General features: G+C 41.2%; 2 protein-coding genes across 3 annotated transcripts in view; one reads left to right on the top strand and one right to left on the bottom strand.

Moving 5' to 3' along the window:
- slc36a1 (solute carrier family 36 member 1) overlaps window positions 1-6,838 on the bottom strand; it is a 48,943-nt gene extending 42,105 nt beyond the window's left edge. Inside the window, exons 1-5 of one of the 2 annotated variants that reach the window (XM_084009746.1) lie at window positions 6,665-6,838; window positions 4,603-4,726; window positions 2,911-3,025; window positions 2,731-2,821; window positions 963-1,051 (exon numbers count right to left, since the gene is read on the bottom strand). In XM_084009746.1, the coding sequence (XP_083865872.1) occupies window positions 963-1,051; window positions 2,731-2,821; window positions 2,911-3,025; window positions 4,603-4,633 (326 nt within the window). In that variant the 5' untranslated portion in view covers window positions 4,634-4,726; window positions 6,665-6,838. Of the gene's footprint in view, window positions 1-962; window positions 1,052-2,730; window positions 2,822-2,910; window positions 3,026-4,596; window positions 4,727-6,664 lie in introns of both variants that reach the window. The other variant, XM_084009745.1, reaches the window with a different exon arrangement.
- An 826-nt stretch (window positions 6,839-7,664) lies between these two features.
- On the top strand, window positions 7,665-12,966 carry atox1 (antioxidant 1 copper chaperone). The gene is made up of 4 exons (XM_084009758.1): window positions 7,665-7,787; window positions 8,443-8,518; window positions 11,849-11,988; window positions 12,122-12,966. Exons 1-3 carry the CDS (start codon window positions 7,782-7,784, stop codon window positions 11,971-11,973), a joined length of 207 nt encoding a protein of 68 aa, XP_083865884.1. The 5' UTR covers window positions 7,665-7,781; the 3' UTR covers window positions 11,974-11,988; window positions 12,122-12,966.

The raw sequence follows: 12,966 nt of genomic DNA, 5'->3' as shown, positions 1-12,966 counted from the left end.
AATAAAGAAAGCTAAGAAACAGAAAGAGCAGCATTTTGTCTGATGCTGGACTTTCTTGTGGAGGCTGATGTCTGAGGCTTTGTGTGGAAGCTCTTCCTTCATGCTCTCTAACTGCTTAATCCTCTTTGGGCGTCAGAACAGAGCTGCTGTATATATCCCTGCATGAACAGGGCAAAGGGCAAGAGACAGCGTGGACGGCCCTAAACTGTAAACACGCACTAATGGAGATCTGATCTGTGTGTTTAGTCACCTTGCTTGTCACACACCAACAGCTGTAAAACCGATTATGTATTATACTTGGGGTTTATGGATGTCTATGTGGAGCTGAAGGGTACAAAACTCTGTTCCCATAATGCTGTTGATGATACAGTAGAAAAGGGTGGAGAGACATTGCCTACATAGAGTGTAATCTGTCAGCCACAACAAACAAGTGACTGTTTGCAAAGCGGGAGGCTAAGTCAACAAATGACAACAAGCGTAGAGCAAAAGCTTCATAGCCGTTAGATTAGCCGGCATAAACAAGCCCCAGTGGCCCTGCTGTGAGGGAATGGAGGTAGAGACGAGAAATTATCTTTGCAAACAAAACAACGGCAACTGCATCTATAGGGAAATACAAATAATGTAACAGCCCACACAGAAACCACATTATTTCAACCTGCCTTTTCTCTGTCCAGGTTAATAGAGAGCATTCTAGGTGACACCACAACAAAGGAAGGTGCTGCCAAGGAAGACGGCAAACCGGATATCACATTAGGTTGCATTTGCATCGTGGTTGCATTGCATTGTGGTCTTTAAAGACATGAAGTCGTTGGTATTTGCTTTGTGAGGAGGAGCTGACATCCAAACCCAGTGTTTATGATGGAAACGTTATCACCTCCTTAGTAGGATAGGATGACATGACAGAAATCCGGTGCAAATGAGTGTATTTCAAGTGTGAAGTCGTTCAAGGTGGGTCTACTTACTTTGCACTGAGGTGGTGGGAACATTTCACCAGCACCCTCATACAGTGGACCGCTAGGACACCCATACACAGCAGGCTGATGGGTCCGAGCTGGAGACACACACAGACACACTGCATGACTACTGAAGCACAATGTTAACGTTGCAGATTAAATGACACAATTCAGATGAGCTGAATTTAAGAAAGACCAGTGTGACCATAGGGACATGTAGGAGGGACGGGGGGGATATTTCATATTGCCTACGGATTGTGGCTTGTTCTATGAGAGATGTAGTTAAACAAACATACATACTGCAAACATAAAGTACAAGTTGCCACGTGATCTACGGCCCCCACGTTGTTTTGTGGTACGTGCATATACTAATCATTATAGTATGAGTGCATAAGAACTGAGAGACTTGCTGGTGAACATGAGTCACACGCAATCCCACATCCATTCAATAAGTCTTACAGTCAGTCTGTCAATAATCAACAAATAAATATAATATGATAAACTAATACTATATTTAGTAGTATAATTTAGCCATGTAGCCTTTTTAAGGTGTAAAAGTTTGGGATATTTACTGACATAATGTCACAGAGCAAAACATTAAAATCTTATTGCCTCATTGTAGGTATCTAACCAAAAACCCGTTCAAAAAACATCTTGCCTGGCAACGAGGGAACAGGAAGTGTAAATGCTGACTTAGTTCCACGTTTCAGTGTCATTCCTGCAGCACTCAATGAAGAGTATTTCAAAGGAAATGAACGCAGAAAGAAAAGATGGGTGACCTGTGACATGTGTTATAAGGTATGAGCCTTCACCTCCTGCTCCAAAGGTTTTCATATCATGCTTTCACTTTTTGTTCACCGCTCCTTCTGGAGGACCGACACAATAAGTCAAGCGCAATTCAAATCTCACAAGGTTTCTACCTTCTGTTTGTAGCGTGGCCTGCATCTGTGCGCCAAAACAACCAGACACAAGAACAGCTTCTTCCTGCAGACAGTGACTGATGAACACTGAACACCAGTCAGACAGTCGATATCCCTCCACCAAAACATCCACTGCTGCTGTTATAGATGATCATTTTACAGTTTGTAAATGCCCAAGCTGGTTTTTAACATATCTGTCACTGTCAAAATAGGACTTGCACACTCCATAAGCAGTGTAGAGACATCTTCTATCTATCCAGCCAGTATTTATTTCTTTGCACTCATTTTATAAAGTACACTGTGAGAGAGGATATGTTGTATTTATTTTTATAGTTGGCCAAATAGAGCTGATTCGGATTTCATTCACCTCTATCACTCCATGTTCTGGATTTTGCTTGAGGAGATAACTGCTTGCAGAAGGATAAATATGCCCCACCAATCTCATTCGTTTGACCAGGATATTTACATGGAATTGTTTTTTCATGCTGCAACCAAAGCTCTCTACATAATCCCATGAACAAATATCTCAGCTTGGGGAAGTGAAGCTCCTGGATCATCAGACGAAACACCAGGGAGAAATAAAACATTTTTTGTTGAGATATCACATATTCTCTCTCATGATTACAATTAAACTTCTCCCAAAGGGAGCGCCCGCTAACAAGTCCTTAAATGGAGAACCACAATGTACTTTCCACAAAACAATAAAGCTGACAAAATGCTCACTGTCCACCACCAGCCTCACCACCAGTGTACAGTAGCATGAACGCCTGTCAGGAATGGGAGCAGAATCTAATTTGGTGCCTCCAGACCTCTCATGTGATCTGGTGTTGTCTGATGATAAACCTCTGTGTACTTACCACCAGACCTGCATTCTTGACAGCCAGAGGCAGCCCCAGCAGCCCTGTACCAATATTCCCTTTCAAAAGGTGGATAAGAGTCTGGCAGAAACTGAAAAACAGGTTGTATCTGCATTAGAAGACCAGACCAACTATATAGTATTATATTTGTCATTATATAGTCAATGTAATAATGCTCACGAGGTTCCTGCCCGTCCTCCAAACCTCTCATAGTTACGTTGGGGTCTGGACGGTCCAGGAGGAGAGGGACAAAGTGCATCCATTTCTGATGGATTTTGGTCAGACAACAAAGAACCTGAGGGGAAGGAGAGAAGGCAAACGAGAGAATAAGTGAGGCTCATTGCACTCATTGAACAGTATGTGGGGTACATTATACAAAATCTGTCTATTACCTTTTATTAACAAACAAAAGGCCCGGGACTCTTACCTCCCCACAACACTTTAACATCATATTTTAATTTTAATTCCTATGAATGTGTTTATTCAGATTTGTATGGTTTATTACATCATTACACTCTATTGAACTGTGTAGAATCATATTTTAGCCTGTGCCTACGTTTGAATCTGTCTGACTAATGTATAGCACTTAAGAAACAAGGTTACAGAGTGCTTCACAAAATACAAAAAACTCAGATAAGTAACATTTAAATATAGAAAGAATATAGTAATATTCTAAAAACAATGATAAGAAGTCAAATAATAGAGCGCAGAAAGTCAAAACAGAACAAAACACGAATAAAGCAACACAAATCAGGCATTGAAAAACATTTTCCTATCCAAATATGTTATAGGCCAGACCACAGATATTAAAAGAATCTTAAAAACAATCCTGAACTGGCAACCAGTGAAGGGAGGAACGATTTGGGGTGATATGGGACCTACAAGTGGTCGCAGTTCAAATTTGAGAAGCAACATTCTGCACTAGCAGAAGCCAACAGAATTGAATCAACTAGGGTAATACGAATTACGACATGCCTTCCAGTAATGTTTAGTCATAATATATTAATTGGCTCTTCATGTTGGCGCTTTTGCTAAGCACCATGAACAACAAAACTGTGCTGTTAATCAGCTGACTGTAATAAACACATGGCAACAACAAGTATACTGGTCTAGCTGTTCATCATTTTGAAATGGAATTTTAAAAACCAACCTGCGCTGCGCTGCTACCTGTTTGTCTGTAGATGTGTTTCGTGATCTGACCTCACAGTTTTAACATGCAGGCTGCTGGCTACAGTGGAGTTTACTTTAGCATCTTGTGACTCGGCAGCCTTTCACAAACATAAAGGTAAACTGTTGGCGCCTATTTTAAAGTAGGAGGGATGCGAGAGCATGTTATTCGTTGTCGCATCAGCAGGCTGAATGTCTGCTGACAGTGTGCAGACTTCAGAGTGATGTGAAACTTTAAAACTCACAACCCTGTTCTCCAAAACCTCTCACCTGACCGGGATCATGCTTTTCCCACACATTTAGGTTCAATTTAGCCCAGTAGAGCTCATCTTTTAGTTAACTATTATACTATTTCCAACAAAAATGCATGATATGCATTTCAATTGTCAAGAAGAGATTTAGTCTTATTCTTCCACAGACAAGAGGATCTGGAATACATAGATTGTGATCACAGATACTGTGCCTTTGCCAAAACATCTTGAATATTTAATTTACTCCAGCTGAGCCAAAAAAACAAAAAACAAAGCTGCTTTGATGATTCAGTGTCTACCTGCCAGTCGGGATTACAAATAATCCCAGGGTGTCTAAGTGCCCATTTTATATGATACTGTATTTAGCATACACCAGAGTACAATCCTGTTTGTATCCGAGGAGAGGTCGATGTTATGCAGACAAAAGCAGTTCATTTAGTTTCAATACCTTCACCTCGGTTGTCTACGTCGCTGGACGCCATCATGTTGGGTCAGGTGGTTTGGTGGATGGCTGGCCTTCGTCTCTTCCAGCCTCGCGGATCCTAATGCCGGGAGATTGGGGAGTCCAGCATTGACAGCTACACATTGCAAAACAGAGGAAGTGGTTCAAAGTGAGACTTTTCAGCAGCAATTGATTCATTATGTAATCTTGATCTTCAGTGGAAGAAAGGAAGTTCAAGTGATAGATCATGCTCTTTCAACATCATGCTCGCACTTTGAAGTAGGGCTGCGAATAAATTAGGATTTTCATGATTGATAATCGATTATTTCTCTTTCTGTGCAGCCTCTCATGTTTGGGCCGACGGACCGGCATGTAGGGTGAGTGTTTGAGCAAACTACTAAACCCCAGCAGCACACTTAGCTGTTGGTTCAGACATGGAGTGTGAGAACATCTTCATGGCCTGCTTCGTTTAAGGAACCAAAGTTGTCTTTCGAACGGTCATAACTTCACGTCCAATGAGCCCACTTCCTTAATTTTCTCATCACAGCGTTACTGTTTGGTGTCAAATGGGATCAGGACAACTTGTGAAACTGGATTGTCTTTACGGGAAAACTTATAACACAGACTTCTGCTGTGGAAGTGTGGAATTCCCCATTCAGTCATATATCCTGCTTCTACCTCACATTAGCACATGGACTGTTGCTTCTGTAATGCTATGTAGTGAAACTTAATAGGGATGTTTTAAGAAAAACTACAAAGCCTCTCATGTGTGAAAATGTATCTCATGGCAGTTCCTCTTGAGCAAGACTCATTGTCCTGCAGCAGTTCAGTGAGCATGCAGAAACGACTTGGGACTTCCACAAGAACTATAATGTGCCGTGACATGAGGGGACTAAACTGAGCACCAACGAAATGCAGATAACATGGTGTGCCATTCCCGGCACCAGGTCTTCAAAACGAAACAAGAAAGCCATAAAAGAAGTTGACTATTATATATCAATAATGCAGTTTCTTCACAGGACAAAAACTAATTTCCATCTAACAAAAATAAACTCCCTGGTTGGGTTATTTTCCATTCTTGTATAAACAATATCCTCAGTAAGAAAACATTTAACTTTGATCAAAAGTAGAAAAGCAGGCGATTTCAACATTTCCGAGTGTGGAACCAACAAATGATTGACATTTTTGCTTGAAGATTACAATCAATACATTTTTGAAATAGCTGTAGATCTGTAGATTGATTTATCGTAAATTAATTCATTCATTTCTTGACTAATCCCTAAAGTTATACATCTTATGTACCCATTCATTATTTAAAATTAGTGGGTAAATTTGTTTTTTTCCCCAAAATCTCAACAGCTTGAAAAAAGTATGAGGATGTCTAATGTTTTCTCAGCAACAATGCACAAGACTTCATGAGGTACACATAGTGACCTATACATTCAAAGGTCTTAATGTCAATAACGAAACGGATAGTGGACGCAGCTTCCAGTGTAACTGATAAGATGTTTGTGCAGGGTGCAGCTACTAAAAGCTCTGTTCGTTTGTTCCCTAACGTTTTGTAGACGGATGAGTGTTCTCAGACCCGGGCAGACCCGCCAATCTAGCTATGCTAATCATTATTTAACTAATCTTTGACCAGGAGGCGTCTGAGTCGTCTGGATGACGGGGTCGTGAAGCAGACCACCACGCGAACACCAGCGGTGGCAGGAAACGACACCGTCAAATGTGCGATGGTGATTAACTGTAACACTGTATTGTGCTAAGATAGCACTTAGATGGAGCTGAGCACAAACGCGTTAGCTGTTATTTACCTCCGAGACAAACACAACAAAACACACACACACACACACACACACAGAGAGAGAGAGAGAGAATGGACTGGCATAGCAAGAGAGGCGCGAGTTAAAATGGAAATTTCGACAAGACAGCTATACACTACGACTAGCATAACGAAGCAGCTTAGCTATCGTTATCATAAACCGAGGTTAGCCAACGTTAGCTGTGTGTTTGGATGCCATATTTGCATCCGTAAACACCCGAGTAACAAGGCTCGTAACGAACAACGACCTACCTCGGGGGAACCGTGTGGTCTCTCTGTCTGTCACTGGTTGGCTTTACCAGAGGCTAAGCTAGCCGCAGACGTCTTATATTCCCGCTGTAGTCATGTTTGACTCAGCACGGCACAGCGACACTGCACCGATTGAAGGCAAGACAGGAGTCGGCGGGCTCTCTATGGCCAGGAGAGCCAGCGGCGTGGTCACGTGACCCGGCCGAGGACAAAGTGTCACGCTGTGTTCGATGAACCGTTGCCATAGGTACGGATTATAACTTTTAGCTGCCGCTGTTAGTATCTTTAAAATGTCGTCATCTTTTGGTTGTCTCTGGTCTAGTACTTGAGGGGGGAAACGGTTACTCTTGGAATATGGAAACACATTTGACCAGAAACGTACAACTGACTAATGGCAATAAAGCAAAGGAAAAGACTGAATAGGCCTATTTATGTTTAATTGCGATTTAGTCAACCCCACCCAACATGTTGACTTTTCGTTTTGATTTTATGGTGAAATCTGAATTTCGTATATAAAAATCGGCATCAGTACCACTGGAAAGGCTTTTGTTTTGGAAAAAGTTATGTTTGATTTTGGCTCCCGGGCGGTCAGATTACATGGCGGCTATGTTTGTAGGTTATCTACGCAGTTTGTCTGTCGTTTATTCTCTCTTCTTCTAGTATAATTTGCTTAAGCAAATAAAATAAAATGAATTAAATTACACAAAGGGTTTTGAAATGTGAAGTAAAAGAGACAGTCAAGTCACCCGGGTGAGTCATCGCTTGCTGTGCGTCAAGATAGCCAAAACAATCAAAAGCAGAAGTGAAACGGATGTACTTTCACAATAAAACAAAGCTAAACTTATTTAGGTTGTAGTTATTACACGTTACATTGCCTCTAAATATGCTCGTTTGAATTATTTTCAAAATGTCCATTGACCCAAAATCGTTACAAGATAATAATGTATCTACTAATAATGTGTGCTCTGTTTTTTCATACCGGAAATCCCGTTGTTAAGGTTGATGAAAGCTTCCTGTACACTAGCTAACGGCACTGGACATTTCTGGAGGTTTCCACATCAGCATTTGCAATTCAGTCAGAGGCAAAAGTCCACAGCCGGTCCGCCACACAACGAGAAACATGACCGTGAGTTACCAACGTAATTGTAGCTTTAGCTTACTGCGAAGTTAATTTAGCTCTTCGTTTCGGCATTGCTAAGTAGCTTACAAGCTAGCTAGCGAACTTCCTTTCGTTGTCTTGTAAATTAACAATCGCTTTCCTTCCCAGGAATGAATTAATAACGTTACTGTACTAACGGTTCGCGTTGAGTCTGTTCAACGTGGACTTTAACGGAAGGTCCTAGTCCTGGCATTATTTCTCTTAATTGAAATATCGTCATATCTGATCTCATGTAATGCGTCATTCAGTTATCGTTATCTAGTATTACATGCTACACCTGATATTGATGTGTAGAATTGACTGATCAATGTGAATCTAAAGGAATCATCGTACCCGGTACACAGCTAGATAGCAACACATTATATGACGTCAGACCTTTTCACGGCCTTTGTAGTGCAGCAGCAGCTTTGGTCCAAGTTCACTTTATGTCAGTTCCAGGAAACAAGATCCCTTTATTGTCACTGTACAGGGTCTCACAATGCAATGCAGGTCGTAGTCCCCTTTGTGAGACATGAGAAAAACACATCTGGAGAGAGTTGCCGGAATTCAGGAGTCTCAAAGCCTGAGGAAAGATGTTATGTTCTTGTTATCAAGCTTGATAACGTTTCTCTGTCTCCAACAGAAGCACGAGTTTGAGGTGGCGATGACGTGTGAGGGATGCTCAGGAGCCGTTACCAGAATCCTCAACAAGATGGGAGGTTAGACAAGACTATGACAAGAGAACAGACAGAGACCATAAATAGTTGCATCAATATGCAATATGCTTTCTAAAGTATATCAGCCAGTCATGCCATCCATACTGTGATGCATATGGCAAGCCGTTTTAACATTTAATAGCTAGACTGAATATGTATTGTAGATATCTGTAATTCAATTCTTCCTAGTCATAAAGAACATTTCAGATATCCACAATGGCATTCTTCCTAGGACAAATGACGTCACTTTTGCCATTCATGTGTATTGGGCTTTCAATTTCAGATATCCACAATGACATTCTGGATATCTAGAATGAACATTCTGGATATCTGCAATTGAATTCTTACTAGGAGAAACTCCCATTTCAGATATCTTCAATCCAATTGTTACTAGTCATAATTTTCATTTCAGATATCCAAAATGAAAAACTATTCCAGATATCCAGAATGTAATTTTGAATATCCAAAAATACATTGTGACTAGTAGAAATGTCGTTATGGATATCCACAATTCATATTATGACTAGTAGAAATGTAATTTCAGATATCTACAATTAGAATTGTGACTAGGAACAATACAATTGCAGATATCCACAAAATGTATTGTTGATATCTGTTGACAGACGGGACGCCATTTAAAAAAAAATTAAATTATGACTAGGATATCTTATATGACTAGGACTTATGGATATCTGAAATGTTCTTTATGACTAGGAAGAATTGAATTACAGATATCTGCAATACGTATCCAGTTTAGCTATTAAATGATAAAATGGCCACTTATACTTTTTAAGGATTTTTAGATATCTTAAATTTAGTTTTGACTAGTACAATCAAAGTTGTAGATATCTTAAAATATCATTTTTACTAGTAAGAATGTATTGTGGATATCTTTAATTACCATTTCTCCTAGTCAAAATGTAATTTTGATTAGGAGAAATGCTATTATGGATATCTAAAATATAATTACAGATAGCAGTGTGGTTCGATTAAATGTTAAAACGGCTTGCCATAGATGCATGTTCCCCAACTACATAACACCTATACTAAATATTACTTATAGATTAAATAGTTTATCTGCTGTTTACCTTGCCTCGGATAAGGAAGAACTCTCCCTAAAACACGTTAACAGGGAGAACAAGGGAAGAAACCTCCTGGAGAGCAACAGAAGCTGTTTTTTGTCTGTTCAACACAAAGGAGGCCTGTTTTTACTTTCATTGGAAATTCAGTTTTATAGGAAGTGAAAGTCAGGAAAAAGCCAGGGGATTTGACATTTGACTAAGAGTGGGAAATCCTGATAATAAAATGATATCCATATCACAAAAATGGTTCTCCCCGTGTAAGCGTGGGTTCTCTCCGGGTTCTCCGGCTTCCTCCCACAGTCCAAAGACATGCAGGATGGGGACAGGTTAATTGGTGACTCTAAATTGCCCGTAGGTGTGAATGTGAGCGTGAATGGTTGTTCCACACGAAAACGTTTTCAGTGCGTAAACGCAGAAGTCTTGTGCGTTTCGCCCTTCCGTCCAGACGGATCCGCCATTTTCGCAGTGTGAAAATGCACTTTTTTTAAACCAGCTCTCAGGGTGGAAAAGAAAAAAACGACACCCCTCCGTTTCGTGATCGTTTTCGTGTAGACGGCGAAAACGAATACGCTGACGTCATCGCCCCGCTCCTCGACCCTCGAGCCTGACTTCTTCCCCCGCGACGTCTCGTAACAACAACAACAACGGCGGCCTCCGTGCTCGTAGCAGATATTCAGCTCGTCTGTACGACGGCGTATCAGGGCCGCTGTATGAAAAAAAAAACGGAGCCGGGAGAGGGGGGCGATATTCCGGGGAAAAAGTCACAGATATGCTACTTTATTACGATGCTAACAAACAACCGCTAGCTAACTTCCCATGAATGTAGGCATGTATTTGTCTAATTAATCCATCCCAACGTGTGACAACGCCCCGTCAAGGTCCTTAGGGTGACGGCTGTTGGTGCTCATTGTTGGTTTTATTTATACGGACCAAATTGTCATCTTATGGGTGTTTATTGATCGGGTGGTCGGGCGGAGATTAGCCGTAACTCTCACGTGTTGCCATAGCAATGGCAAACATCCGGTCAAGCTCCGTCTCTTCTTCTGCGTTTTTGTAGCAGAAACAGCGCTGCATAAGGGCCTGGAATATGTACTACTGAGTCGTTTTCAGTGGATTCGTCTGGACACGGATTTTCTTGAAACGACGCCAAGGCAAAACGGAGAAAAAAAAGTTTGTTTTGCTTCGTCTGGACGCCCCCTACATGTCAGCCCTGTGATAGACTGGCGACCTTTCCAGGGTGTACCCCGCCTTCGCCCAATGACAGCTGGGATCGGCTCCAGCCCCCCTGCGACCCTGAATACAGGATAATCGGTAGACGATGGATGGATGGATGGATGGATGGAAATTCAGTTTTATAGGAAGTGAAAGTCAGGAAAAAGTCAGGGGATTTGACATTTGACTAAGAGTGGGGAACCCTGATAATAAAATGATATGCATATCACAAAAATGAAACATATGAGAGCAGTAATAGGAGTAGTAATAGCACGAATAACAAAAGGAAAGTGATGACTAATAATAATAGTAGCAACTGCAGTGAATGTAATATAATCAGCAGCCATAATAGAAATAGAACTACTACTACTAATAATAATAATAGGCCCAGTGGGTCTGAAGCAGGGTCATGGTAGCAGGCAAAACCACGGTCTAGGTGTAACCCTGATCATGGAACCTGCAAGGCCAGAAAACACAAAGAATCCAGGGAAGAAGCCACCTTAGTGACATGAAGGCATAGATGAACCTAAATGACTAGTTAGTTGTTGAAGTTTTAAAGCTGCTTGTAGCTACTTATTATACTGAAAACTATACAGATACACTTGTTTGTTTGTCCCAAAAAACAGAATTTCTTCCTAATATCACTTGTAGTGTTAAATAATTTGAGTTGAAGCAGCTCTGTGCTTTCACAGGCGATCAAGTGAAAGCAAAATTGCAGCTTTTAAAGGCCGCTTGCATCACATCCCACCTCATGACTCCTTTGTCTCTGAACGGTGACTCAGCCAATGTGTCACCTGATACTGTGGCACTTTTTTTATTTTACATGGATATGGCTTGGTCATTAAAATGTCGAGTGCCTAAGTAACACTTCTGCTTTTCCAGCAGTTTTCTTTCTCTGCAGGACTGGAGCCAGTAATATCACCAACACTAGAATTAGATCGTTTATGGTGACTCTTGTCTTCAGTAGCAGCGCTGCACAGCGTCTGCTGTGCTGTTGCATCTTGGAATAATAAAAAAAACTGCCTCTTTGTTCTCTCAGATGTGAAGTTTGAAATCGACTTACCCAAGAAACTGGTTTGGATCGAGTCCGACAAGGATGTGGAGCTTCTCACGGAGACGCTGAAGAAATGCGGCAAGGAGGTCAAGTACAACGGCACCAAATGAAGGAATCTGCAACAGGTGACATGATGATGGGGGATAAAGTGGATTCATGTTTATACACCCACTTATGCTTAGATGTTATGGATTTACAAATACAGTATAATGGCACGGGTCAGCTGACTTCCTCCATCTCTATGTGCATCTTCTTCAGGAAATCATCTCTGCTGATGCACAGTGAAAATGAATGCTGGAATTCAAGTTCTTTACCTGTCAGGAAGCGTCTGATGGATCCCCCCCCCCACCACCACCACCACCTGCCTCAAACTCACACGCACAAAAAAAATCCTCTCACTGTTGTGATTTACAAGGTCACGATGTTCTGATGTTGGCACTTGATCATCTGTGAGAAGCACTCACAACACGACACTCTGCATCCACCTCTGTTCAGCACACACCTGTATTAGATATGATTATTTGCTGGGTAACAGATGGGGACGAGACAGGGCCGTACAGTGACGCCACATGTGTACTTGAATATGAACTCCAGCTTGTAGAATCGAAAACATCAGGACATGAAACTGCACACTTTAAAGCCTGGTTGCTGTCTCTCCTGTTTATGTAAAAGCTCCAAAACGAACACTAGCAAACTTCCTTTTATCCACTAGATTTACATTCCCAGGATAGAATAAACTATTTGCTATGTTTGCCTCACCTTGGATTAGAGATCATTATGTCATCATGTGAAGCTCTGTGGATGGTGATGTCCATATGTGGACCTCAGTCTGTCTCTCTTCATGGTCCGTCTGCTGGATTTATAGAGCTGCTTCATCACACTTTACACTACGCTAGTTTATTAATACCACAGGTCATATGAATCATGTTGATGTTAACTAACAGATCTCTATGTTTTATATTAACAACATGAAGCCCTTGTTGTGATTCAATGTGTTTGCTGTTGGATGAGTATAACATCCCTACACTGCGCTTTTGTAATTAATGAATTAAGAAATAAATTGTGTACACATGGCGGAAATAAAAATCACTTCAGCCTCACTA

Source organism: Eutrigla gurnardus, assembly GCF_963514095.1.
Source record: "Eutrigla gurnardus genome assembly, chromosome: 5".
Classification (NCBI taxonomy): domain Eukaryota; kingdom Metazoa; phylum Chordata; class Actinopteri; order Perciformes; family Triglidae; genus Eutrigla; species Eutrigla gurnardus.
Note: the sequence above shows the minus strand (reverse complement) of the source record. Positions and strands in the feature narration are given on the sequence as shown.